This window comes from Mustelus asterias, chromosome 9 (assembly GCF_964213995.1).
Source record: "Mustelus asterias chromosome 9, sMusAst1.hap1.1, whole genome shotgun sequence".
Lineage (NCBI taxonomy): Eukaryota > Metazoa > Chordata > Chondrichthyes > Carcharhiniformes > Triakidae > Mustelus > Mustelus asterias.
Window position 1 is genome coordinate 120,235,773 of NC_135809.1, and position 26,405 is coordinate 120,262,177.

Genomic DNA, 26,405 nt, shown 5'->3' on the forward strand with positions numbered 1-26,405 from the left:
GAGATCATTCACTAAATTTGGTTCACCACTTCAGCTTGGGGATTGTAACGAGACAATCTTGCACTTTAATATTTTTGACTTGTGAATTTGGGTGAACATAATTTTTCAGTGATTTGCAATTGCAAAACTGCTCGATTAAAAGATTTCCAGTGAATGCACACTTTGGAATTTGTAATTCAATTTTAATTTCACCAAATTTGTTTGGTAAATGCAGTAATGACTTGGCAGCTTCCAAACTGATCTGTGTGTGTGCGCCACAAGCAGCCAGGAATTATAAATTATATATCAGAACACCAATATATTCTGTCCGCCTTTGAGTAACCAAAGAAATGTCAATCAATCAACATATTAACAGTGACAATCCATTATATCGCCCCCACTGAACACTCAAACCTGACAGCAAAGTAGAAGTGCACAACAATTTTGTGCACTCATGACATTTCTTGAAAAGGGACATGACACTGTAATTAGTGTTTGATGAAGTAGGACATAATTATTTGTTATAACAAATGCTGCTGTGGCAGTTTCTTATTAATTCTATATATAGCAGTTATATTCAATTCTCTAGAGAGTACAGGTATCCAAAAGCAAAATAAATGCTTTGAGACAATTTGAAGTTACTGTAGTTTGCAAGTTTCTGTTCCAGCCCAAAACCTTGCCATCATGAGAGTAGGTGTATTAAGAAAACTTGTGGCATGAAGACTACATGGTGTACTTTATGCACACTTTTTTAAGATTCTTAATTAAATAGAACACTGCAATTGTAAGAGGGTGTGAGGAGAGACTGGCAGATAACCTAAAAGGGAATCTCAAAATTTCTAAGAGAGATTCAAATAGTAAAAGGGTGATAAGTGGAGAAATGAGGTCGATAAGGATCAAGAAAGGGGTTTTTGCAAGTGGAGGCAAGGGCATGTCTGAGGTATATTAATGAATCTGTCTTGACTATGGAGACAGGTGTTGCCCAGTTCATGAAAGGAGGTAATTCAGATACCTGAAGTACTGAAAATTGATGAAGAGATGGTATTGGATAGACGGTAATTGATGAGGCACCGGAATCGGATGAGATGTATTCGAGGATGCTGAAAAAAGCGAGTGTGGGAACTGCTGAGACACTGGTCACAAATTTTCAATCACTCTTAGACTCAGGAATGGATGGTGCCAGAGGACTGGAGAACTGCAAATGCTACACTCATTTTTCATTAAGAGGTAAATACAAGTCCAGCAACTACAATCAGTAAGTTTAACCATAATGTGTAACAAAATTAGTAGTCGCTTGAGCAAATGTGGATTTATTAATTGAAGGCAAAATGTGTTTAACAAACTTGCTTGAGTTTTTTTTGATGAGTTAACAGAGGTGGGTCGATTAGGCCACCACCGTTGATGTGGTGTACATGGATTTCCAAGAGCCATTTGATAAGAGTGCCGTGCAGCAGACTTGTGAGCAAAGTTAGGCCTCAAGGAATAAAAGGAACAATAGCAACATGGACGCAAACTTGGCTGAGTGTGGAAACAAACTCGTGATGAATGGCTGTTCTATGGACTGGAAGAAAGCTTATAGTGGAATTCCCTAGGGATCAGTTAGGAAACTTGCTCTTCCTGATGTATATTAGTGACCTCGGCCTTAATGTACAGGGAACAATCCCAAAATCTGATGACATTAAACTTGGAAGTATTGTGAACCACGAGGATAGCTTAGAACTTCAAAGTGAGATATACGGGTTGGCAAAATGGGCAGGCAAGTGGCAAATGAAATTTAACAGAGAAGTGTGAAGTGACTAATATTGTTAGGAAGAATGCAGAGAGACAATGTAAAGTGTACAAGTCTAAAGGGGATGCAGGATCAGAGGGAACTGGGTGTATATGTGGATAAATAATTGAATGTGGCAGGACAGGTCAAAAGGGCAGAATGCAAATAAACCAATGGCATCTCGAGTTTGATCAATAGGGACATCAAGTACAAAAGGGCATTCAAAGTGATGTTATATTTTATATGGGTTTGGCCTCAGCTGGAGTCGTGTGTCCAGTTCTGGGGACCATTCTTCAGAATGTGTAAACATCAGAAAGGTTACAGAAAAGATGAGAATGGATGCAGGGATAAGGAACTTCAATTACACAGAAAGATTGGAGCAGTTGCGACTGATCATAGAAATCATAGAAACCCTACAGTGCAGAAGGAGGCCATTCGGCCCATCGAGTCTGCACCGACCACAATCCCACCCAGGCCCTACCCCCACATATTTTACCCGCTAATCCCTCTAACCTACGCATCTCAGGACTCTAAGGGGCAATTTTTAACCTGGCCAATCAACCTAACCCGCACATCTTTGGACTGTGGGTGGAAACCGGAGCACCCGGAGGAAACCCACGCAGACACGAGGAGAATGTGCAAACTCCACACAGACAGTGACCCAAGCCGGGAATCAAACCCAGGTCCCTGGAGCTGTGAAGCAGCAGTGCTAACCACTGTGCTACCGTGCCACCCTTGATCTTAGAGAAGCAAAGGGGTTGACAAGAAATTTGATGGAGGTATTCAAAATAATGAGTGATCGGGACAGAATAGATGGGGTGAAACAATTTCCATTGGTGGAAGGATCGACAATGAGGAGGCACAGATTTAAGGTAATCAGCAAAAAAAGCAAAGTTGACATGATGAAAAACCTTTTCCTGCAGTCAATGGTTCGGATCTGGAATGCACTGCCCATTTGTATGGAAGAGGAAAGATCAATTGAAGACTTCAACAAGGAATTGGATTATCTGAACAGGAAAGGTTTGCCGGTCTAGAAGGAAAAGGCAGAGGAGTGGCAGCAGGTGAATTTCTTCTTGACTAGTTCAGCGCAGGAATGACCAGCCAAATGGCCTCCTCTGTGCTAGAACTATTCTGATTGTGATTCTGTAACTTTTGTTCTAAAAGTCCAACTTTACTGGAAGCTGGCCCAGAATCATCTGTAGTTTCGATGCTCTTGTTTACTTCACAATACAATTGGGTTTATCGTGTTAACAAATCCGACATTTCAGAGGATAAAACACTCTCTTAGGATAAGTTACAAGCAAGGCAGTCTACTAAAAAAGAGTAAGTGAGCTACACTCAGCCGCAAATGCGACAAAATTCCTCAGGATCTCTCAATTGCTCCCCTCACTTTCAAACGCTTCCCAAACAATCTTCTTTTAGAACCCCAATTTCAATTTCTCATCCTTACTTCCATTTTTCTTCATTATTAGTGCCCACCTTATCCCTTCTCTCCTCTTTTGACAATGCGCTTCAGGATGGCAAGCTCAATGTTCTATATAGATTCAACGTATTTTAAAGAGAAAGTAATGTGAGTGCTTAAGTGCAAGTACCATATTACATAAACCACTCTGAGTTGCTCATTAACAGTAACAGAGAAATTAAATTTTAACGTACAAGTGAAGACATGAATCAAGAAAAATGTCATATTTCACAATCAGGATAGAAATGCAGTCATTAGTAACTTATTGAGGTATTATGTTTGGGGTAAATTCAAACGTTGTGACAGAATCTGCTTCTTGCAACCACGTAGTGTGTTTAAATTGCAATTTTCAAAATCATTGTTACAGACACAAGGGAGGTTAATTGAAACTGCCCTGATTTTCCCACACTCTACTGGTCAATAAACAGAAACATGTTTTTTATTATCCTGCTTTCCCCCTTTGTAAATGGTGGCATGTTTTCCCCAACCATTCAATTTGGAAAGGTTCCAATCCTCTATTAATGATTTGTAAAGCAAACCTGAGGAAAGATGAAAATACAAGGGTTCGTTTATAAACACGAGGGGGGAGTTTAGCAACTTCCACTCCTTTTTGTGCTCCCTATAAATGGGGGATAAGGGAAAAGGAAGAGGGTTCCAGGCATAACCACAATAAAAATACAAGGATCGGTTTTACATGTATCCAGAATCATGAGTCAATTGAAATGTTCCTTCCATAGGGAGATTGATCGACTGTAGAATGCCCCCAATTTTCCAGACTGTGGCTGGCACAGCAGGAGAAGACACTGGAGGTACAAGCTCAGAGTTGGCAGATTTGATGAGTGTTTGAAGTCTTTCTGCTGCCAGCGGTTTTTGAGGGTAGACAGCACAGGTGGTTGCCTGGAGTTGGGTTTGCTTTGATAGTCAAACAGCAAATGCTGGAGTTAGGTTCCAAAAGCCAAGATCATAGCACAGCTTTGGGGGGGGGGGGGGGGTCATGTGACACACTCTCCTGTACGTTGGACACTTAATGTATATTCCCAAGGCTGGAATTTAGGTGTTTAATTGGAGTCAGGATCCTTTTTTTTTGGAGACATGGTTGTTGGGTTAACTTAATTGATGCTCTGTCATGTCAAAGCTGTTATGATTGCTAATGCTTTGGACACTAAAACCCTGATGGAAGATTACAACTTGCGACAGTTTCCTTTGTTCAGAATTAGCTGGACCAAACTCCTCATTGTCGTGGCCATGGCGACCTTGAAACTGCTGCAAGGCATCAGGTGACTTGGCTGAACCATTTGCAATTCAGCAATTCTCCATTTGTGATCAGGTAATCCAATCAGCAATTCCCCATTTTTAACAGCCCAGAAAAACCATGACTTTATAAAGTAGCCATTGATGTGGAGATGCCGGCGTTGGACTGGGGTAAACACAGTAAGAAGTCTCACAACACCAGGTTAAAGCCCAACAGGTTTATTTGGTAGCAAAAGCCACTAGCTTTCGGAGCGCTGCTCCTTCATCAGGTGAAGGAGCATCACCTGATGAAGGAGCAGCGCTTCGAAAGCTAGTGGCTTTTGCTACCAAATAAACCTGTTGAACTTTAACCTGGTGTTGTGAGACTTCTTACTTTGTAAAGTAGTCCAGTTGATGAATCTATATATTTTTTCTGTTACATCTAAATCATGAAGCCATATTGCATTAAATCTTTTCCTATCATTTTATCATCAGTACAATTAGTTTGGCATTGCTGCTTTGCAGGCTCTGGAGCATATTCACACCTTTACTTACCTTGCAATGCTTCTCCATCCCCATGCAACTTGACCTTCTAAAATAGTGACGGACAACCTAGGCTGGTGAGTGGACCACATGAGTGGCTCTCCTTCATATTAGTGGTCCGCAAGATTGAAATTGGGCATATGCACTGAGCATGACCCCATGAGTAAGATTAAATACATTTAATTCACATCAAATACTTCATAATGTGTTACAGAAAATGTTTAATCATTCATATAATGGAACTATGAACTTCAAACTAGAAAAACAGAAGACTTTATACTTACCTATAAACTTAGTTTGCTATCAAAGATAATACTACTGACAACTAAAAGATATAATTTACTTACCTTTATTTTAATAAACCCTACTGCGCCCAATAAGCTTTACTATTGCTATGATAAAAATCTAATGAAGAAAACCTTCCATTAGCAATAAATTCCACTAGTTTTTAAAAGATAAATGAGGTAAACAAATAAAACACTCACCAATCAACGCTCCACTCTCAGTCTCTCCCTTTCTCGCGCTCCTTCACCTCCCGGCTCCACACGTGGTCTTGCAAACTCCGTTCACATATACTCAACAAAATGTCACGCGAGCCGCACTTGGAACCCTGATGGGCCACACACAGGTTGCCCAGCACTGCTCAAAAGGCGAGACATTTTACATATCCATCTGATCCATATAAAATATTTACATACAAATTAGGAGCAAGAGTAGACCATTTGGCCCCTCAAGCCTGCTGCACCATTCAATAAGATGATTTGATCTGATTGTAACCTCAATCCCAATACCAATAACCTTTCACCCACTCGTTCATCAAGAGTCTATCTGGCTCTGCCTCAAAAATGTTCAAAGATTCTGCTTCCACTGCCTTGGAGGAAGAGAGTTCCGGAGACTCTCAATCCTCTGTATTTAGCAGTATAAATAATTTAACTGCTGCTCACCTCAGAGCAGTTGACTGGGTCACATAATGCATTTAGTGTTTGCTACTCTAGCCGAATGCCTCGCAGTATGAGCTCAATGGTTTACCAATATCCAATGCTGCTGTGGATCAGGCTGAAGTATGGACTGGCTGGGACTGACTGGCACATCATCTAATAGGTCAGGTGTGCAGGACAGCACTTTCAGGCTACTTTTCAGCACAGCACTCAGCCATTCAAATCAGGACCTCATTATTTAAATGCTATGGAATTCTCTTGTACCTGTAAGATATTTTGAAAGATACTTCAATTCTACTGGAAATTAAAGCAGAGGAGTCTATTTCGCACAGTTACAGGAATTAACATTCATCTTATTCATTGGTTAAACATCGGAACAGGCCATTCAGCCCCGTGGGTCCGTTCCACCATTCAGTTACGTCACAATTAACCTATTCTTCAAATTTGTTACCTGTCTTTGGTTCTGTCACCATGTTTGTACCAACTAAAAGTTTGCATATCTCAGTCTTGAAATATTCACTTGACTCCGTGTCCAACAGCCTCCGAAAAGAGAACTCTGGATTGTGAAAAGTGCTTCCATTATTTGAAAGCTGTATTTACTATTAAACAGTCTTCCTCCACAGTCATTAAGTTCGCTATTGTTGGAGATCAAGCAAAAGCATACAGCCTGTCGTATATAAATTCAGGCAGGCTGCATCAAGATGTGGAGATGCCGGCGTTGGACTGGGGTAAACACAGTAAGAAGTTTAACAACACCAGGTTAAAGTCCAACAGGTTTATTTGGTAGCAAAAGCCACACAAGCTTTCGAGGCTCTGAGCCCCTTCTTCAGGTGAGTGGGAATTCTGTTCACAAACAGAACTTATAAGACACAGACTCAATTTACATGAATAATGGTTGGAATGCGAATACTTACAACTAATCCAGTCTTTAAGAAACAAAACAATGGGAGTGGAGAGAGCATCAAGACAGGCTAAAAAGATGTGTATTGTCTCCAGACAAGACAGCCAGTGAAACTCTGCAGGTCCACGCAACTGTGGGAGTTACAAATAGTGTGACATAAATTCTGATTCTAGGATCGCATGATAAAGACTCAGGAGGAAAAAAGCAGAAATATTTATGTGAAATAGTGTGACATAAACCCAATATCCCGGTTGAGGCCGTCCTTGTGTGTGCGGAACCTGGCTATCAGTTTCTGCTCCGCGACTCTGCGCTGTCGTGTGTCGCGAAGGCCGCCTTGGAGAACGCTTACCCGAATATCAGAGGCCGAATGCCCGTGACCGCTGAAGTGCTCCCCAACAGGAAGAGAACAGTCTTGCCTGGTGATTGTCGAGCGGTGTTCATTCATCCGTTGTCGCAGCGTCTGCATAGTTTCCCCAATGTACCATGCCTCGGGACATCCTTTCTTGCAGCGTATCAGGTAGACAACGTTGGCCGAGTTGCAAGAGTATGTACCGTGTACCTGGTGGATGGTGTTCTCACGTGAGATGATGGCATCTGTGTCGATGATCCGGCACGTCTTGCAGAGGTTGCTGTGGCAGGGTTGTGTGGTGTCTTGGTCACTGTTCTCCTGAAGGCTGGGTAGTTTGCTGCGGACAATGGTCTGTTTGAGGTTGTGCGGTTGTTTGAAGGCAAGAAGTGGGGGTGTGGGGATGGCCTTGGCGAGATGTTCGTCTTCATCAATGACATGTTGAAGGCTCCGGAGGAGATGCCGTAGCTTCTCCGCTCCGGGGAAGTACTGGACAACGAAGGGTACTCTGTCCACTGTGTCCCGTGTTTGTCTTCTGAGGAGGTCGGTGCGGTTTTTCGCTGTGGCGCGTTGGAACTGTTGATCAATGAGTCTAGCGCCATATCCTGTTCTTATGAGGGCATCTTTCAGCGTCTGGAGGTGTCTGTTGCGATCCTCCTCATCCGAGCAGATCCTGTGTATACGGAGGGCTTGTCCGTAGGGGATGGCTTCTTTAACGTGTTTAGGGTGGAAGCTGGAGAAGTGGAGCATCGTGAGGTTATCCGTGGGCTTGCGGTACAGTGAGGTGCTGAGGTGACCGTCCTTAATGGAGATGCGCGTGTCCAAGAATGCAACCGATTCCGGAGAGTAGTCTATGGTGAGCCTGATGGTGGGATGGAACTTGTTGATGTCATCATAGAGTTGTTTCAGTGATTGTTCACCATGAGTCCAAAGGAAGAAAATGTCATCGATGTATCTAGTGTATAGCACCGGTTGAAGGTCCCGTGCGGTGAAGAAGTTTCACTGGCTGTCTTGTCTGGAGACAATACACATCTTTTTAGCCTGTCTTGATGCTCTCTCCACTCCCATTGTTTTGTTTCTTAAAGACTGGATTAGTTGTAAGTATTCGCATTCCAACCATTATTCATGTAAATTGAGTCTGTGTCTTATAAGTTCTGTTTGTGAACAGAATTCCCACTCACCTGAAGAAGGGGCTCAGAGCCTCGAAAGCTTGTGTGGCTTTTGCTACCAAATAAACCTGTTGGACTTTAACCTGGTGTTGTTAAACTTCTTACTGAGGCTGCATCAATACAGGAAAGCAGGAAAATCCACACACGGGTGAGAAGTGCCCCCTCTGCAGTTGCTGCATCACAAAATACAACCTTCCTGATTTTACTGATAAATGGACTGTCACATTTTAAGATTTATATTTTCTTGTTGTGCATCCTCCACCAAAGGAAATAGTTCCTCTGCATCTGGTCAATTAGTTTATCACTTTAAACACCTCAATTAGATCATTCCGAAACCTTGTAAACTCAAGGAAATAACAAGCCAAGTTTGTCTAACCCGTCTTTATAATTGAAACCTTTAGGGTATCAGGTCCTGTTCACCCATCACTGCTGCCCTCTGACCCGGATTGCTCCCCCATTTACGTAACTATCTCCAACCCTTAGGGGTTTCTGTGCTCCTCCAATTCTAGCCTTTTGTGCACTTTTAGCAGCCATGCCTTTAGCTTCCTGGGCCCCGAAGCTCTGGAATTCCTTTGTGAAATCTCCCCCTCCGACTTTAAGACGCGCGATCAAGCCCATCTCTGACCAAGCTTTTGGTCGCTCTTCCTAAAACCTCGTGTTTCGGCATCAAACTTTCTATAGTGCTCTTGCAGAGCATCATGAACCAATGCCTCCTTCCAACCGGAGCTGTTCAATATCCAAATAATGAATCATCATCAGTAATGACCAACACAAATCCTGACATGAGTCAGGACAAAGTGAATTCACCATCAGTGTGTGCTATATAGATTGGTGTCCTGCAACTTCTGATGCTCCATCTAGTGGGGGATGTGTGCAGCTGTCAAATACTCAAAGCAATGCACATACGCAGCATTTTATTAGATAGTTGAGCATGAATTTAACATTTCAAGATCATGGCTGAATCACATTCGCACATCACTTCAATGTACAAATGCTATAAACATCAATGAGAGCTTGCAACTCAAACAAAACTCACCCACCTTTTCATTGTGCAATGATTTGACACCTCCTCTGAGGTCAGGTGTTGGAGGTCAGCAGCAAAGACACTTTGCACAGACCTCAAAAGAAGCCTCACAAAGATCTCCAATGATCTCTGGGGTGAGAATGTCACCTCCCCTCACCGTGCAGTGAATATCAGTGTTCTTTAATGTGGATTCCAAGTGTGGAGTTGCAGTAATAACAAGTTATCCAAGCAGCCAGTCACACTGAAATATTACCACAAAACAGTGACTATTCAGTTAGCCGGCTGCACACACCTGATTGAACAAAGTGCAACTTTTTATGGTGTTCCTACGAGCTATGAGAGAATGAATAATGGGAAACTTTTTTTAAAATCCAATTCAATCAAATCAAAGTCCAATTCAGAGTCTCAACAAGTGAGACATTCCCGATCCAAGCTGACAAGACAAGGCTCTCACCTCCTGTCTTGGGCTTGATCTACATGATCCAAGCTGATTGGAGTAGGCATAGCTCCTCCTCCAAGGCTTGATCTCATTTGCATCTTAGCCAAAAGGCCGAGATGCCGCTTTTAAAAATTACTTCAAATGAAGTAAAATGTAACCTAATGACTTCAACCAAGCACAGCATGTCGATACTACACTTGATCTTAGCCAAAAGGCCGGAAACTCTTTTTTAATACTTTTCCAATTCAATCAAATCAAGTCCAATTCAGAGTCTCAACAAGTTGAGACATTTCCGATCCAGGCTGACAAGACAGGGCCTTCACACCTGTCTTGGGCCTGATCTACATGAGCCCAGCTGATTGGAGGAGGAGCAGGGTTCCTCCCCAAGGCTGGATCTCATTTGCATCTTAGCCAAAAGGCCGAGATACCACTTTTAAAAATTGCTTCATATGAATATGAAGCTTAAATGTAACCCAATGACCTCAACCAAGCGCAGCATCCAATCCATACTACACTTGATCTTAGCCAAAAGGCCGGAAACTCTTTTTTTTTCTTTTAAAGGCCGGAAACTCTTACTGCATTAAGCAGGGATGGGAAGAAAGACACAACCTGGGGCAAAGCAGTAAATGACAGACTGCAACTTAATGATCTCCACATTAATCTGCACCTGAATTTCCAGTTAGATTCAGAAGAGCAATGGTGGCCAACACTGAATGGGTAGTCAAAACCCTTGCAGAATTCAAACCTATGTGATTAGAGAAGGAAAAACAGCCATTTGCTCCACTCAAGCTTCCACACAAACAGCTGTCCCAATCCAACGCACTTGTTTTCTTTCTATATCCCTTGATGTCCTTCCTTCAACCACACAAAGCAATTCTTAAATGTTGAGTGTGGTTGAAGCAGAGACCAACTCTTACAATGCATTGCACAACTTCACAATCCTTCAAGCTTCTGCTCTCTGTCCCAAATCTCTTCCATCTGTTCTTACATCCGTATCCCCTTTGTTCAAGACTCCTCACACACAACTGATTTGATTCCCCTAAAATCACACATTCATTTCCTCTATTCTACCAACGGCACATTTTTTCCTGTCCTTCTGTATTTGTACTTCCTCAGAGGAAGCAGCATTTGAATGAATCTATGCACTTTTAATCATAGAATCATAGAATCCCTACAGTGCAGAAGGAGGCCATTCGGCCCATCGAGTCTGCACCGACCACAATCCCACTCATGTTGTCCCAACCTCCTTCCTTACAATTTGAAGATGTGTCAGGTATTTTTTCAGTAAAACACACTCTTAGAATTTTCAGATCAGCTGAAAACACTTGCATGCACCAATCATTGACACTCCCATAATCATTCTGAGTGCCTCACATTCATGAGTGTGCTCACACTATTTCAAACCTCAATCTGTGTATGATTGTACAGTCGAAGGGTGTTAAAATGGGGTCACGTTTGCGGTCGGAACTGGACATTCTTCCCTCATGCATATTTCTCCAATCCTTTGAAGAACAACAGGCTGAGGAACGCTTGGCGAAATGAAACGAGATACAAAAATCAGTTGTTTTAGCGACATGTGAATGGACAGAGTCACGAAGCAAAAGTTCCACTTAATCTCACTCTTCTGTTCAAACCAGTGCTTGCAGAGGATGCACATCATCAGAGTCAGGTTTATTGGTGTAAGTGAGCCCATGCTGGAAGCAATCAGCCTTCTGCTAAATTTGACATAATGAAGATTCCAGAAAGGATCAGATTAGACCAGTTCCTCCATGAAGCACAGATCAAGCCCTTCCACCAGCTAGTGAGGTGAAACTTTCGAGCAAACTCTTAAAACACAGACTAGAATATTGTTTAATACATCATCTTTAACACAAAGATTCTCTTGCTTCACTGAAACAAATCATTTATAAATGGTTACTTCAATCGGAGGAAGCAATGAACTGTGCAACCTTTGCCTCCAAAAATGAAGTCCATTATTTCTGCATTTAAATGTCTTTATTTCCCCATTTGTACTGCAGCATGTTTAACCCCCAAATTACATTTTCCTCATTACAATTCTGTGCAATAATAAGCAGAAACCCTAACCCTTTCACATTATCTAGCTGGGTTTGTGAAACAGAAATGACTAGTTTTCAAAAAACTGAAGTCAACCATTAAATAAATGCTTACGTCCAGAGGTTTCAAACAGGCAGTGGAGATGATCCAAGCGACATGTGGATTGCAAACACACAGAGACAACTTATAGTGTGAAAAAACTGACAAGGTATTAAAATGCCCAGTCTCTGGAGCCATCTGCTGGATATACAATGTAATTACATTCTAATGCAAGATACTACTGCACAACAAAATTCAACAGCCTGGATCTCAACAGCAACAAATACTAACAAGTTTGTAATGATTCCAAGACGTAATGGCACCACAATTTCCTTGAAGCCCACTCTGCTTGAATTTAGAAATCGCTATTCACTTGAAAGGACTTTGGGGAAGAAAAAAAATTAAAGAGAACATATACAATTATTAAAAAGACTTACTAAGCTGAAGGCAGACCTCAAGAAGCATGACACCAAAAGCAGCATGGCTTTGCTGGAATTACACCGCGCCACTAGCCCTCCTCATTTACCTCCCCAGTGGACTCATATTATGGCCGCAAGAGCAAGCTCCCACTAAAGTAAAGTCACCATCGTCCCAGGTGATCATAGGCTGACCTCCCTAAAGTTGAGAGCTGGCTCGACTGGTGGTGATTTAACCTGAGGATCACCACACCTCAGGTGAGGGGTAAGGTTGAGAAGGCAGGGCCTTCATGAATAACCTTAGCTAGCGTAGGAATTGAACCCACGCTGTTGGCGTCGCTCTGCATCACAAACCAGCTGTCCAGCCAACTGAGCTAAACCAGCATCCACTGCAGCCTACGCAAAAGGCAAGCATGTAATTTTAACCAGTCAGCTGTGCCAGTGACTGTAAAATCAAGATTGGTGTGATATGAGGGGTGAAGTTTTGCCACCGTTAGGTCTATTTCCAGGTGCAGTGTTCAAATAGCGACCTTTACCGTTTACCCAACAGACCATGCCTATATGCTCAGCAAGCTGCAAGGTACGAATGATTTGTTGGTTCGTGAAGCACTGATTGAGCTTACAATCCACAGGAACAAGTTGCAAGAACCAAACACGTACAGGTAAGAGGAGAAACTGCACATTGAAAAAGACAACAAACCTGCCAAGATTAGGATGCTATACAAACAGCCCGTCTCGAGTTGATGGTGTGGCGTCAGCTTGGAGGGATGATAAATGGACAAGGCCAGAATTGCACAGGCGCAGCTCAAAACAGCTGTATAGAAAAATGGTAAAGCATCCTCCTTCCAACAAGTTGGAGCTCTCAACAAATCACCTTGCCATGAGCAATGTCATGGGAAATCTAATATATGCTGCACCCAGTATCTTTTTGTAGAGTGTCCATAACCAAGTGATGGAGGTCACATTTAAGTTCACATGGAAACCAGGTTATATTAATTGCTTTTCATTTATTGTAATGCTGGATGAACAGTTGTTCAAGAACAATTCTAGTTCAAGAACTAGAATTTAAAGCTCATTTAAAACCCACTCAGGCCAGAATCATGCAAGCTATTGTTGAAATACTAATAACCTTGTATTGGTGATACCAATGGGAAGAAAACCACTAACATGTTGTAATTATTGTAAAATGCAATTCACTTGATAAGACACCACAGAGCCATTTGATGCCACCCAAATATACTTCATATTTGGCAGCACAGTGGTTAGCACTACTGCCTCACAGCGCCAGGGACCCGGGTTCAATTCCCGGCTTGGGTCACTGTCTGTGTGGAGTCTGCACATTCTCCCCGCGTCTGCGTGGGTTTCCTCCAGGTTCCTCCCACAGTCCAAAAGGTGTGCAGGTTGTGTGTATTGGCCATGATAAATTCTCCCTCAGTGTACCCAGACAGGCACCGGAGTGTGGCGACGAAGGGATTTTCAGTGACTTCATTGCAATAAGCTAACTTGTGACACGAATAAATAAACTTAATCCATATTTTTCCAAGCCTGAAAGGAGAAACTTACATGTTCCCAATGTGAACGTGTTTCTTTGAGAAGCACTGACAAAAAGATCTCCCATTAATCTTCTCCCAACTTAAATCATTGACACACAAAGTCTTCTTTATAGAACACAATTTCCCTCAAAATATTTTTTAAAATGCCTTCTCATACCACTGTAAATAAATCTCCACAAACATCTTCCTATTTATACAAATAGGTTCACAGAAAAAGGCAACTGCTGCAATCCATTTTCAACACAATTTCCACTTTGAAAGCTGACCATTTGCAATCTTCATTTTGCATTGTTGCAGATATCTTCAACCTCTCTTTACACCAATCTGAGGTCCCTATCTGCTTCAAGACGACCACCATCATCCCGGTACCAAAGAAAAGCCAAGCAACGTTCCTTAATGACTATCGGCCAGTGGCTCTGACATCCATCATTATGAAGTGCTTCGAAAGGAAGGAATCAATTGCAGCCTCCCAGACAGCCTGGATCCACCACAGTTTGCCTACCGCCGCAACAGGTCCACAGCAGATGACATTTCTCCGGCCCTGCACTCAACCCTGAAACACCTAGATAACAAGGACACCCATGTCAGACTCCTATTTATTCACTACAGCTCAGCCTTCAACACCATCATTCCTACGAAACTCATCTCCAAATTCTGTGGCCTGGGGCTTAGCTCCTCCGTCTGCGACTGGATACTGAGCTTCCCACTCCATAGACCACAATCAGTAAGGATAGGCAAAAACACCTCCTCCACGATCATCCTCAACACCGGTGCCCCACAAGGCTGTGTCCTCAGCCGCTTACTGTACTCCGTATACACCTGTCTGTCCAAATTCTCCCTCAACTCGATTTTCAGGTTTGCTGATGACACCACTGTAATGGATCGGATATCAAATAATGATGAGACAGAGTACAGGAATGAGATAGAGAATCTGGTGAACTGGTGCGGCAACAATAATCTCTCCCTCAATGTCAACAAAATGAAGGAGATTGTCATCGACTTCAGGAAGCGTAGTGGAGAACATGCCCCTGTCTACATCAACGGGGACGAAGTAGGAATGATTGAGAGCTTCAGTTTTTTAGGTGTCCAGATCACCAACAACCTGTCCTGGTTCCCCCAAGCTGATGCTATAGTTAAGAAAGCCCATCAGAAGACTAAGGAAATTTGGCATGTCAGCTACAGTTCTCACCCATTTTTACAGATGCACCACAGAAAGCATTCTTTCTGATTGTATCACAGCTTGGTATGGCTCCTGCTCTGCCCAAGACCGCAAGAAATTACAAAGCATCATGAACGAATCCCAGTCCATCACTCAAACCAACCTCCCATCCATTGCCACTGTCTTATGTAGACACTCCCCACCCATTCACAAAAACGTACATTAAAGCCTAATTTAGACTTTAAACTAGCCTCCCATCTATTGACTCTGTATATACTTCTCGCTGCCTCGTCAAAGCAGCCAGCATAATTAAGGACCCCACGCACCCAGGACATTCTCTCTTCCACCTTCTTCCGTTGGGAAAAAGATACAAAAGTCTGAGGACATGTACCAACCAACTCAACAGCTTCTTCCCTGCTGCTGTCAGACTTTTGAATGGATCTACCTCACATTAAGTTTATCTTTCCCTAAACCCTAGCTATGATTATTACACTATATTCTGCACTCTCTCCTTTCCTTCTCTATATACGGTATGCTTTATCTGTATAGCACGCACGAAACAATACTTTCCACTGTATGCTAATAATAAATCAAATCCTTGAACAGAAAATGCCAATTGCAAATCATCTCAAATTCTATCACAAGAAAAGTTTATTTTATTTCAAGAACTGCTGAGATTTTGCACACAAAGAAAGCAGCACTATTTGCATAGTGCAAAAAAATGCATCCCTTGCAGTTATGTTAATTTCAATAAGAAGTCTCACAACACCAGGTTAAAGTCCAACAGGTTTCAAACAGGTTTCCAACAGGAAATTTGGCATGTCAGCTACGACTCTCTCCAATTTTACAGATGCACCATAGAAAGCATTCTTTCTGGTTGTATCACAGCTTGGTATGGCTCCTACTCTGCCCTAGACCTGTTGGACTTTAACCTGGTGTTGTGAGACTTCTTACTGTGCACCCCAGTCCAACGCCGGCATCTCCTGCAGTTATGTTAATTTCCCACTGGAAGGAGCAAGGCTCACAAACAGCAAATCCTAGCACACTGCAAATGTCAGTTTTACTGTCTATCCCAGAACTTTCCACGTTCTAACTTGCGAGCTTCAGTTTGCGCAGCTAACAGTTGATGGTATTGGCTACCAGACTTCAATAGAAGACACTGTTGACAAGCGTTTTTAAAAAAAATGTATATCTAATATATAACCATGTTAAAAACATAGAAACATAGAAACCCTACAGTGCAGAAGGAGGCCATTCGGCCCATCGAGTCTGCACTGACCACAATCCCACCCAGGCCCTACCCCCACATATTTTACCTGCTAATCCCTCTAACCTACGCATCTCAGGACTCTAAGGGACAATTTTTAACCTGGCCAATCAACCTAACCCGCGCATCTTTGGACTGTGGGAGGAAACCGGAGACACCCGGAGGAAACCCACGCAGACACGAGGAGAATGTGCAAACTCCACACAGACAGTGACCCGAGCCGGGAATCGAACCCGGGATCCTGGAGCTGTGAAGCAGCAGTGCTAACCACTGTGCTACCGTGCCGCCCAAATGTTAATCATTTGTAGATTATACACGACGTCTCCATCATATTTCCATGCATCGGATCTCATCTTTGAAGGAAATTCAGTTTTTGGAATAATTCGGTTTGTTTCTCCTCTCATTCCTCGCTTTTGGTAGCTGTCGGTCTGTCATGGATTAAACTTTTTGTAAGTTTCATCCCTGGCAAATATGAATCATCTCCACATCCCAAAATGCTGGGTTGAAATTTGTTTCAAGCAATGGGCAAAATAAATTATTCAAAGGTGACATATTACAAAAAGATACTGGGTGCAGCATATATTAGATTTCCCAAGGCATTGCTCGTGCCAAGGGGATTTCTTTCCCCAAAATATGCTCATTAGTAAATATAAAGGTTTATAATAGTTCAAATTTAATGTGTAAAACAGATCAGTCTCTTTCCATACAGTATTGACACACTGATGCTTCATTATGCTTAATTATTCTCAGGCACATACAGCCCAAGGGGTTCATGTTAAATTGAATGCTGCATTATTTTACAACAAGTGTCGTGCCATGTTAAGCACAATAAACTCTGTTGCCATAGTGAACCGTGTCTCTCCAAGATGACAAAGCATAATTGTGAAATAAACGCAGTTAAGGAGCTTAACTGCTCTTCAGGGGTGCTCATAAGAACCCGCATGAAGAAATGTGTCTGGCTTTTTAAAATTTAAAAGTTTACTTGCCAAAAAGCAGTCAAAAGGTGTACTGAAATCATGGCCCGTGTCGCAACATACATTCCAGATCACTACCTTGTGCTTTTTTGAAAGATTTGCGTGTGTTCAAGCACGGCCGCTGAATTTGATTTGATTTATTGTTACATGTATTAACAGTGAAAAGTATTGTTTCTTGCGCGCTGTACAGACAAGGCATACTGTTCATAGAGAAGGAAACGTGTGTAGAATGCAGTGTTACAGTCATAGCTAGAGAAAGATCAACTTAATGCAAGGTATGTCCATTCAAAAGTCTGATAGCAGTAGGAAAGAAGCTGTTCTTGAGTCGGTTGGTACATAACCTCAGATTTTGTACCTTTTTCCTGACGGAAGAAGGTGGAAGAGAGAACGTCCGGGGTGCGTGGGGTCCTTAATTATGCTGGCTGCTTTGCCGAGGCAGCGGCAAGTGTAGACAGAGTCAACGGATGGGAGGCTGGTTTGCGTGATGGATTGGGCTACATTCACGACCTTTTGTAGTTCCTTGCGGTCTTGGGCAGAGCAGGAGCCATACCAAGCTGTGATACAACCGGAAAGAATGCTTTCTATGGTGCATCTGTAAATGTTGGTGAGAGTCGTAGCTGACGTGCTAAATTTCCTTAGTCTTCTGAGAAAGTAGAGGCGTTGGTGGGCTTTCTTAACTATAGTGTCGGCATGGGGGGACCAGGACAGGTTGTTGATGATCTGGACACCTAAAAACTTGAAGCTCTCAACCTTTTCTACTTTGTCCCCGTTGATGTAGACAGGGGCATGTTCTCCTTTATGCTTCCTGAAGTCGATGACAATCTCCTTCGTTTTGTTGACATTGAGGGAGAGATTATTGCTGCCGCACCAGTTCACCAGATTCTCTATCTCATTCCTGTACTCTGTCTCATCATTGTTTGAGATCTGACCCACTACGGTGGTGTCATCAGCAAACTTGAAAATCGAATTGGAGGGGAATTTGGCCACACAGTCATATATAGTAGGGGGCTGAGAACACAGCCTAGTGGGGGAGTGGGGTGCACATATGCATGAGATGTCGCTCTTTAATTACTGGTTGATATCCTTCAGTGTTGGAGAAAATAGGGAAGTGGAACAAAGGTTGAGAGAATACAAATTGTTAAAACAAAAGCACTGCCTGCGTTATAGAACTGCTGTGAACTTTTTTTAAATAAAGTGACAGAATATACAGATTGTTTAAATGTGATAAATAATTTAATAAAATATTGGTAATATTTGTTGCAATTTGTTAACCTGAGCAACGGGACTGAAGTTCTGGCTAAAAATTAAAAGGATGAAACGATTTGAAGTTCACTTTGAACCACATGTTCATAGCACAGAGTCAGTTGGTTCATTGTGACTACACTGTCTCTTTGTTGCAGCTATCCGAAACTAAACCAATTGCCCTATTTCAAATATTCATCAAATCTTTCTTTAAAAGCTACAGTAGTCTCTGCCTCAATGCTCCCTGTGGCAACATACTGCATACTCCAACAATTTTCACTACATAATTCATTTTCTCCTCACCTCTTGCTTCACTGAGGATTTAAATTAACCATCAGCTCCATTCCCCCACCGCCAAAGATGGCCCATGTCTATTCACCCCATTAACCCGCCACAATTTTACCAATTAAATCACCCTTGACCTACTGTTCCAACGCAAAGTAGCCCAAATTAGTCAGTGTTTATGTTTATAACTGTTGGAGGATTACAGGGATGATCGACTGAGTTGATTTCACTGCCTCCTCTCTATGGATTTTAACATGCTTTCTCTCATCAGATTTCTGAAAGTGTACAATCTGTGGCTTTAATATTGGCAATCAAGAGTCAACCACATTTCTGAACTTAAAGTCACATCTCCTAATTACTGGTCCAGTGACAATACAGTATGCCACCACCTTGACAACTGTAATCCCTCACCCCGGGAACTATGCTAGTACATGTCTGTACTCTCTCTAAAGTCTTCACACTGTACAGTTCCGAAACTGTGCTGCCCAGGAGCGGACACAATTATCCAATTGGGATTAAACTGGTTTTATTTAAATTTAGCAGTTTCCTGGATTTTCTACTTTATGCCTCTATTTATTAAGTCCACGAGCTTTAGGAACAATCTCCCTAACCTGTCCTGCCACCTCTGAAAATTTGGACACTGACATCTTCAGATCTTAATCCTCTTAAATCATTTTTAAAATTGTACCATTTGGCATGTATTGCCTCTGCTCATCCTTACCAAAATATATCACTCCACACTTTGACATTGAATTTAATTTGCCATGTACTCACCCATTCCAGGAGCCTGTTTATATTGTCAGAAGTGGATTTTCTGTGGCAATATTTATTAAGTTGGAAGGGATATAAATGGGTTCATACATGTTTTAGAGAAACAGCAGAGAATCCCATACACTTGTGTATTTCTGTCGAGAAACTGATCACGGTCAAGACACTGCTGGAGAATTCACACAAAACTTCCCAAATTCTAGCTCATTGATAACTAAAGACTGGCCAGGCAACCTTGGGAAGAACAAGATCAGAAAAAGAAGAAAAACAGCATGATGATCAGAGATCATCCTTAGTCATGTCAATCAAAGGCAGCCTCTGCAGTTCCATGTCGGTGTAGTTCACCATATGTGGATATTTTGATAACAAACTTGCATCTCGCAGAGTATGGAGAAGTGTTGAATTATAGAAGGAATTTGGATCTGACCCAGGAAGTGAGCACACAAAAGCCATATACACGACTGGACCTTGTTTCCCCGAATCAAGTTAGATTGATTTGCAAGTACTTCACATTTAGGGGAATAAAGGAACAAACTTTGATTCTATATGCATTATCTTAACCATCATTGAATTATTTCACCCACAGCTGATAGTGCTGTCCTGTAGAAGAGACAGTATAGCATTGCATCATAGTTGCAAACAACAGAGCTTATTCCTTTGACGCTGACAGAACAATAGAGGAAGGCCCTAGTAACTGCTACTATCTGCAATACTTAGATGATGGTCACCATGCTGGACAAATCTAATTTAGAAAAGGTCCTTCAACTTCGAGGAATTAAATCTGTGGGAGGGGAGGAGGATGCCTGGTTCAAGTGAAGCTTTCAATTTATGTCTGCATTTGGAAAAATCCAAAAAAAATTGTGTCAACTAAAGCAAGATTCCAGTACAGTTGTTCTATAAATGAACAAGTGGACCGAGTCAGATGAGCTAAGACAGGAGGAGCCTTGTGTGAATCATTGTGGCACAGATCTATTGATCAAATGGCCTGTCCCTTTGCTGCCATTGTTGGTTGTCCCTTAATTTGAGGATCTATTCATGGTCACAACTTTATGATCTTCATATGACTGAACAGGCTGACTGCTGACCCACAAATCCTCATGCACATAAGGCAGGATGTCCCTCGAGGCAGTGGGATACAGAGTGGAGAATTTGCTTCCTTTTCTGTCCTTCTCTGCTGTCTTGCCTCATCATGATGATGTTTGGACTCAAAGCATGATGCAGCTCGATGGACAAGTGGTTGCCATTTTGAACCATTGGCAGCAAGCCCCTCTCAGTCATTAACATCATTGCTGCCAAGCTTCAAGGAGAGCTTGTTCTTTTGAAGCATTTTCTTTGTCCTCTTCTGGAACGCTCGCCATTGAGCTGAGAAAACGGGAGTTGGTGGGATAGGTGCTTTTCAGCAACCTGGATACAGTCTCCAGTCCAGAGTTAAAAATAAATGTTCTGCTCTAAAATATACAATGTAATTTCACATGTCCTTGCAATGGAATCTGAATAATGGAACACTTGCATTCCTGCCACAAGAGAACTTTTAGTAAAGCCCTATGTAACTCACATGAAGCATTTTAGAAACAATGCCTCTGAAAGAGGACATTTCAATCCTGATACAGTCCTCATTAAATGTGGTTATCTTAGTAAAGGCTATTTATTTCGTAGGACTTCAAGCCTGACAATTCAATGAGCTATTGGTGTATCCTGCCACTCCATCACTATTCACATGAGTACCTATTTCCAAATTCTGACCCACCTATAACCAATGATGATGATTTTAAATCTTATTCTAAATCTATAGCCTGGATTAAAATAAACAACAAGGGGAAAGTTTGCCATTTAAAATAACAGCATTAGAAGAGCTGGGAACAAGCAAAACCCCATAGTTCTTCCTTCAGTTCAGACAACCCACGTTTGGCTCAAAGTATAAAATATCAAAACTACAGAAAGAACAGCTGGATAGGAGGCGAGCAGCAGACATTTGGATAGACGAAATTTCCAAAGATTAGAGAATAAGAGGCCAGCAACAGTTCAGCCAGGAGGGAAATGAGCAGGGATAAGGCCTACAGCATCAGATGGACTGAGGCAGGGTGGAGGAACACTATATTATTCAGATGGCAGAAAATGCTCTTTGCAATGAACAAAATATAGAAGCATGGAATGATGCAACAGAGAAGGGGAAATTCGGCCCAGAGTCAAACAGCAATAAATGTGTTAAAAGAGAATACTTGAGAATCCTCAATGTGGAATTTTTTTTCTTCATTTACATTCCTCCTCTCCGAGTTCAAGAAGAATTCAGGATGATCCAGCCTTGTTTCTGCTCATGTGCAAACAAATTGATTCAGCCAGAATGTTTTTTTTTCTTTTGGGGGCAGGGGGCACTGAAAGCAGTGAGGGGAGTAGTGGAAATTATCCAACTAATTTCACAATTGCTGAGCTAAATGATGTAAAATAAAATTTATCCTCATATTTGATTTTGTTTTCTTTTGATAGTTATTCAAATTGCCCAGGAACTTCAATTATCACCAAGCTCAGCTTATCCATTTTATTGTTTGGTTCCAGCTTCGTATTTCATATTTTCTGTTCCAACATATTAATGCATTCAAACACCTAATTGTAAAGTGGGCTTCCGTTAGGGACTAGAAATCAAACTTGTTTCAGTCACTTACAAGATGCAAATTTTAAAGTTTGCACACCTGCAAATGTCAAACTGGGGAGAATTGCCTGGAGTACAGAGGTGTGGCACAATCTATACACCCATATCAACAAGTTACTGCCTCAAGTTATCTGTGAACAGTTTGCCTGTACCTCTGCTCAGGAGAAAGGGAATGTGCGTTAAAAACTGGACCCAAAAGAGCATAATCGGTAGCCAAATCTTGGTGCATTTACATACAGCACACCCATGTTTACAGTCAGATTACATGGAAGTATTGTGTTTGACTGGCTTGACATCCTGTTTAACCAGGATGATATCGTTTTGCCCAGCTGAAGACTTATTTTTCTGCTCATTAACGAGCACATGCACAGCTAAAACATAACTAGATCCAAATCCATTCTGTAAATAAATGCACCTTTCTTATTTTGATAATTACATCCATGATGCCCATTGACAGAGCATCAGAAAAGCCCAATACAATTGCACAATAGAAAATTTGGAACTAGCAATTAAGACATAAGCAAAAACAAAAATATTAATTTGCGTAACCTAAGGCAGATTGTGTAGTTAAACAAATTTCCATAGTCTTGAATAAAATAAGCTTGAACATCTCCTTAACGAAAGATTAATGTTTAAACATTATGGTCATTAAAACAAATCACTAACTGACCATTAAAATTTACAAAACCATTAAAAACTTGCAAGCAAAAATGAGACATCATTGCAAAACTCTAACAGAATTGATAAAAACAATTAAGACTAAAAAGGTTTCAAATTTGAGATTGCACTAAAACCACATGTAAACCAATTTTTTAGATTTTATACATGTATTTTTGTTGTACTTTGTGCTAAAGATCACTCACTCCTACAAAATGGAGGATATACCATGCAGTGATATAACATGCCCAAGGATCAAACAGTATCATGATACTGTACTTTGCTTACTGGATCTGACATATGTGATGATCCCAGAGACTTCAGAAAGCAGAATACTACAAAACTATGACGACTGTAAAAGAGGTACATTCATAATCTTAGCAGTAGAAAAAAGAATACTGCAATATTTTTAAACCATCAATTCAGGCTTTCTTCTCAAATACAGAAAGTACGCCAATATTTAATCAATTTTACTGATTCTGAACCTGGCTGACTCTTGGTAACCTTAACATGGGAATTTGTAATGATTCACGGAATTTCAGTCCACAATCTCTTGTGTATGACACTATACTACAGCATACAAAGTGGTGGCATCATTCCCCAAGACAAACCCAAGTTACCCTTGGAAGTTCAATTAGGAAGAAAAAGAAAATCCGAAATGCATCTACCAACATTTCATAGGAAAAGAACAGAGGCCTTCTCTCGGGAGAAGAGTTTTTATCAACTTAATTCTAGGATTTCCACTATTTCCTTCAAACAACAATAAAATTTCCCTGCATGCATTAACAAGCCTTTCAACTTAATTTGGTTGAGTTGATACCAAAGCCAGTAGTAATGGGAAGTGGTTGCTACCTACTAAGCAATCAATCCAGATTTGGAGAGCAATAATATTTTTGCACACCAGACCTTAATGAGTATGACCTATAGTCTGGAGAACCAAAATATCCTCTCTTATTAGTAATATTTGATTTTAATGGTGACCAAACTCATTTTAGTTCCATGTTCCTGCATATCTAGATCATAAAATCATGAAACCATGGAAACAAAACAGTTCTAACCTGCAAAAAAAATCCTCAAAGTTCCCAGTGTCAAATCCTCTTTGCTACAAAACACACCTTAATTACAAAACTCAAAAACTACTGAAAATTAACATACAAATGTTCAATTTTCCTTCCTTCCAAATTAGAAAAACACCGCCATTTTCTCTCATGACAACCAAGGTACATAATGCACTCAGATTCAACTGTGCAACTTCTTAGTTATTGCTACAGGGTATTAATCCAAGATTAATCCAATTCATGTCTTGTCACATGAAGCCTTCTGCAAAATAAACAGTGGGGTTAGTTATAATGGGAAACCTAGGCTAGTGAGTGGGCTACATAAGTGGCCCTCCTTCATCTCAGTGGGCTGCAAGATTGCAAACTGGCATGTTTGCCAAGCATGACCCCGTGAATAAGATTAAATACACACCAAATATTTCATAATAAATTATAGAAAATGCTTAACCATTTATATATTTATAGAACAATCAACTTCTAACTGTAAAAACAAAATAAATATTTACACTTGGGCGCAGAGGGAGCGCAGTCAGCCTTGTGTGCGATCAACATGCACCTCACTTGCCCTCGCTTTACGTGCGTCTCACTTCAGTTATGCCAGTAGGAAAAAAAATACGCGGATGGAAATCACGTGCATGGGGCCGCACTCAGAACCCAGATGGGCTGTATGTGACCCCTGAGCTGCAGGAGGTATGTGACCTCAGTTATGTGTACCAATGTTCCTCCTTATCTTTTGCCCCAGTAGATTTATTTCATTCAACATTCCTCCAAACAGTAGTTCAAATAGTACCTTCTGGGGGCTCCTCTTTAAGGTAAGGGGGCACATCTTCGTCAGTGCTGTCTTTCACAGCTGTCAGATCTGTCATGCTTTCAGTTATTTGGGCTCGTCTATCTGGCCCCTGTTTGAAGTAAAAGGAAAAATATGATACAGCATTAATACTTAGAAACGTGTCAGATTGAACAGAATTACAGAAGCATTTTTCCCTATTACCCCACAATCATTTTTAATGAAATGCCAGATTTCCAAGGTTTCCCAATGTGAATAGCTCTTGGGAAAAAAGAGATTGGGCCTCAGACTGGGTGGGGACAGACTTAAGTCACAACAGAAGAAAAAAATTCTCAGCATCAATATCCAACAGAATTCGCATTCTAATGAAGAGAAGCAAGTGGTCGTGTGTGTTTGTAGTTGGCACCCACATCTACATTACAGGATAAAAACCTAAATCACAAAATTAGCACTCAAAGCAGCAGAGATTTTGATTTGCACAGCACATGGCACTGCATCTCATCCTGCAGGGTTCAGGTCAGGATTCTTAACATACTTTCAGCTCAGAGTTAAACTGGAGTCTGGCTTTTGGACACTACCATGCAACAGGGAGGGGGAAGATACCTGGACACAGAGGCATTCACAGACCTTGGGTTAAGCACTTGATTTGGTCTGTGCTCAGCAGCAGGAGGAGGCTGTGACTGCACATGAAGGGGATCTAGAAGGCAGCAATGGAAGGGCCTTAGCCTTTGCAAATGCCCAACAGGTTCAACACACTTGTGTGGACCAGACCGTGGGCTAGATTGACAAACTGATCACAACACAATGGTACAGGAGCCCATTTCGGCAATGTAGGGGCAGGGATCCAGTTGCTGTGGACAATGTGGGTATCAACAACATTGACAAGAGTAAGAGGTTCTACTGAGGGAGTATGAACAGTTAAGGGCTAAATTGAAAAAGCTAAAAAGGTAATAATCCCTGAATTACTACCCGAGTTATGAGCAAACTGGCATTGGGTAAATAAGACTACAGAGTTGATTGCGTGGCTCAAAGATCTTTGTGGGAATGGTTCTGAAACATGGGGCAGTGGCACCATTAGTGGGGAGAAAGGAAGTTGCACCATTGGAACGGCCTTCATCTGAAGCGCACTGAGGTCAGTCTCCAAGCAAATTGTAAAACTAGAGCCATGGAGGACTATTCATTAAACAATGGGAGGAAGGATTCACATCACAGGAGATTTAGAAAGCGGAACAGAAAAGACAAGACAATAGGGCAGAGTAACAATACTGTTAGTTATAACCTGACAGAAAGGGGCAAAGCATATGGGCACAGAATGCATCAGCAAATATGATCAGAGCAGAGAAAAAAGGGACAAAGAAAGGCTCTTTCTCTGAATGCACACAGCATCTGTAATCAGATGGATGCATGGGTAGCACAAATAGAGATAAATGAGAATAATAGGAGAGTCATTGAGATGTGGTCGCAAAATGGCCATGGCTGGAACCTAAACATTCAAGAGTACTTGACATTTCACAAGTCCAGGAAAAAAGTTAAAAGGCGGCACAGTTTCTCAGTGGTTAGCACTGCTGCCTCAGTGCCAGGGACCCGGGTTCAATTCCAGCCTTGGGCGATTGGCTGTGTGGAGTTTGCACTTTCTCCCCATGTCTGCGTGGGTTTACTCCGGATGCTTCGGCTTCCTCCCACATTCCAAAGATGTGCG

At 41.6% G+C, this 26,405-nt stretch overlaps 1 protein-coding gene across 1 annotated transcript in view; it reads right to left on the reverse strand.

Moving 5' to 3' along the window:
• LOC144498964 (transmembrane protein 263) overlaps positions 1-26,405 on the reverse strand; it is a 195,749-nt gene that overhangs the window by 151,193 nt on the left and 18,151 nt on the right. Inside the window, exon 2 of the mRNA XM_078220960.1 lies at positions 24,710-24,818. Coding sequence (XP_078077086.1) covers positions 24,710-24,818 — 109 coding nt within the window. The remainder of the gene's footprint in view (positions 1-24,709; positions 24,819-26,405) is intronic.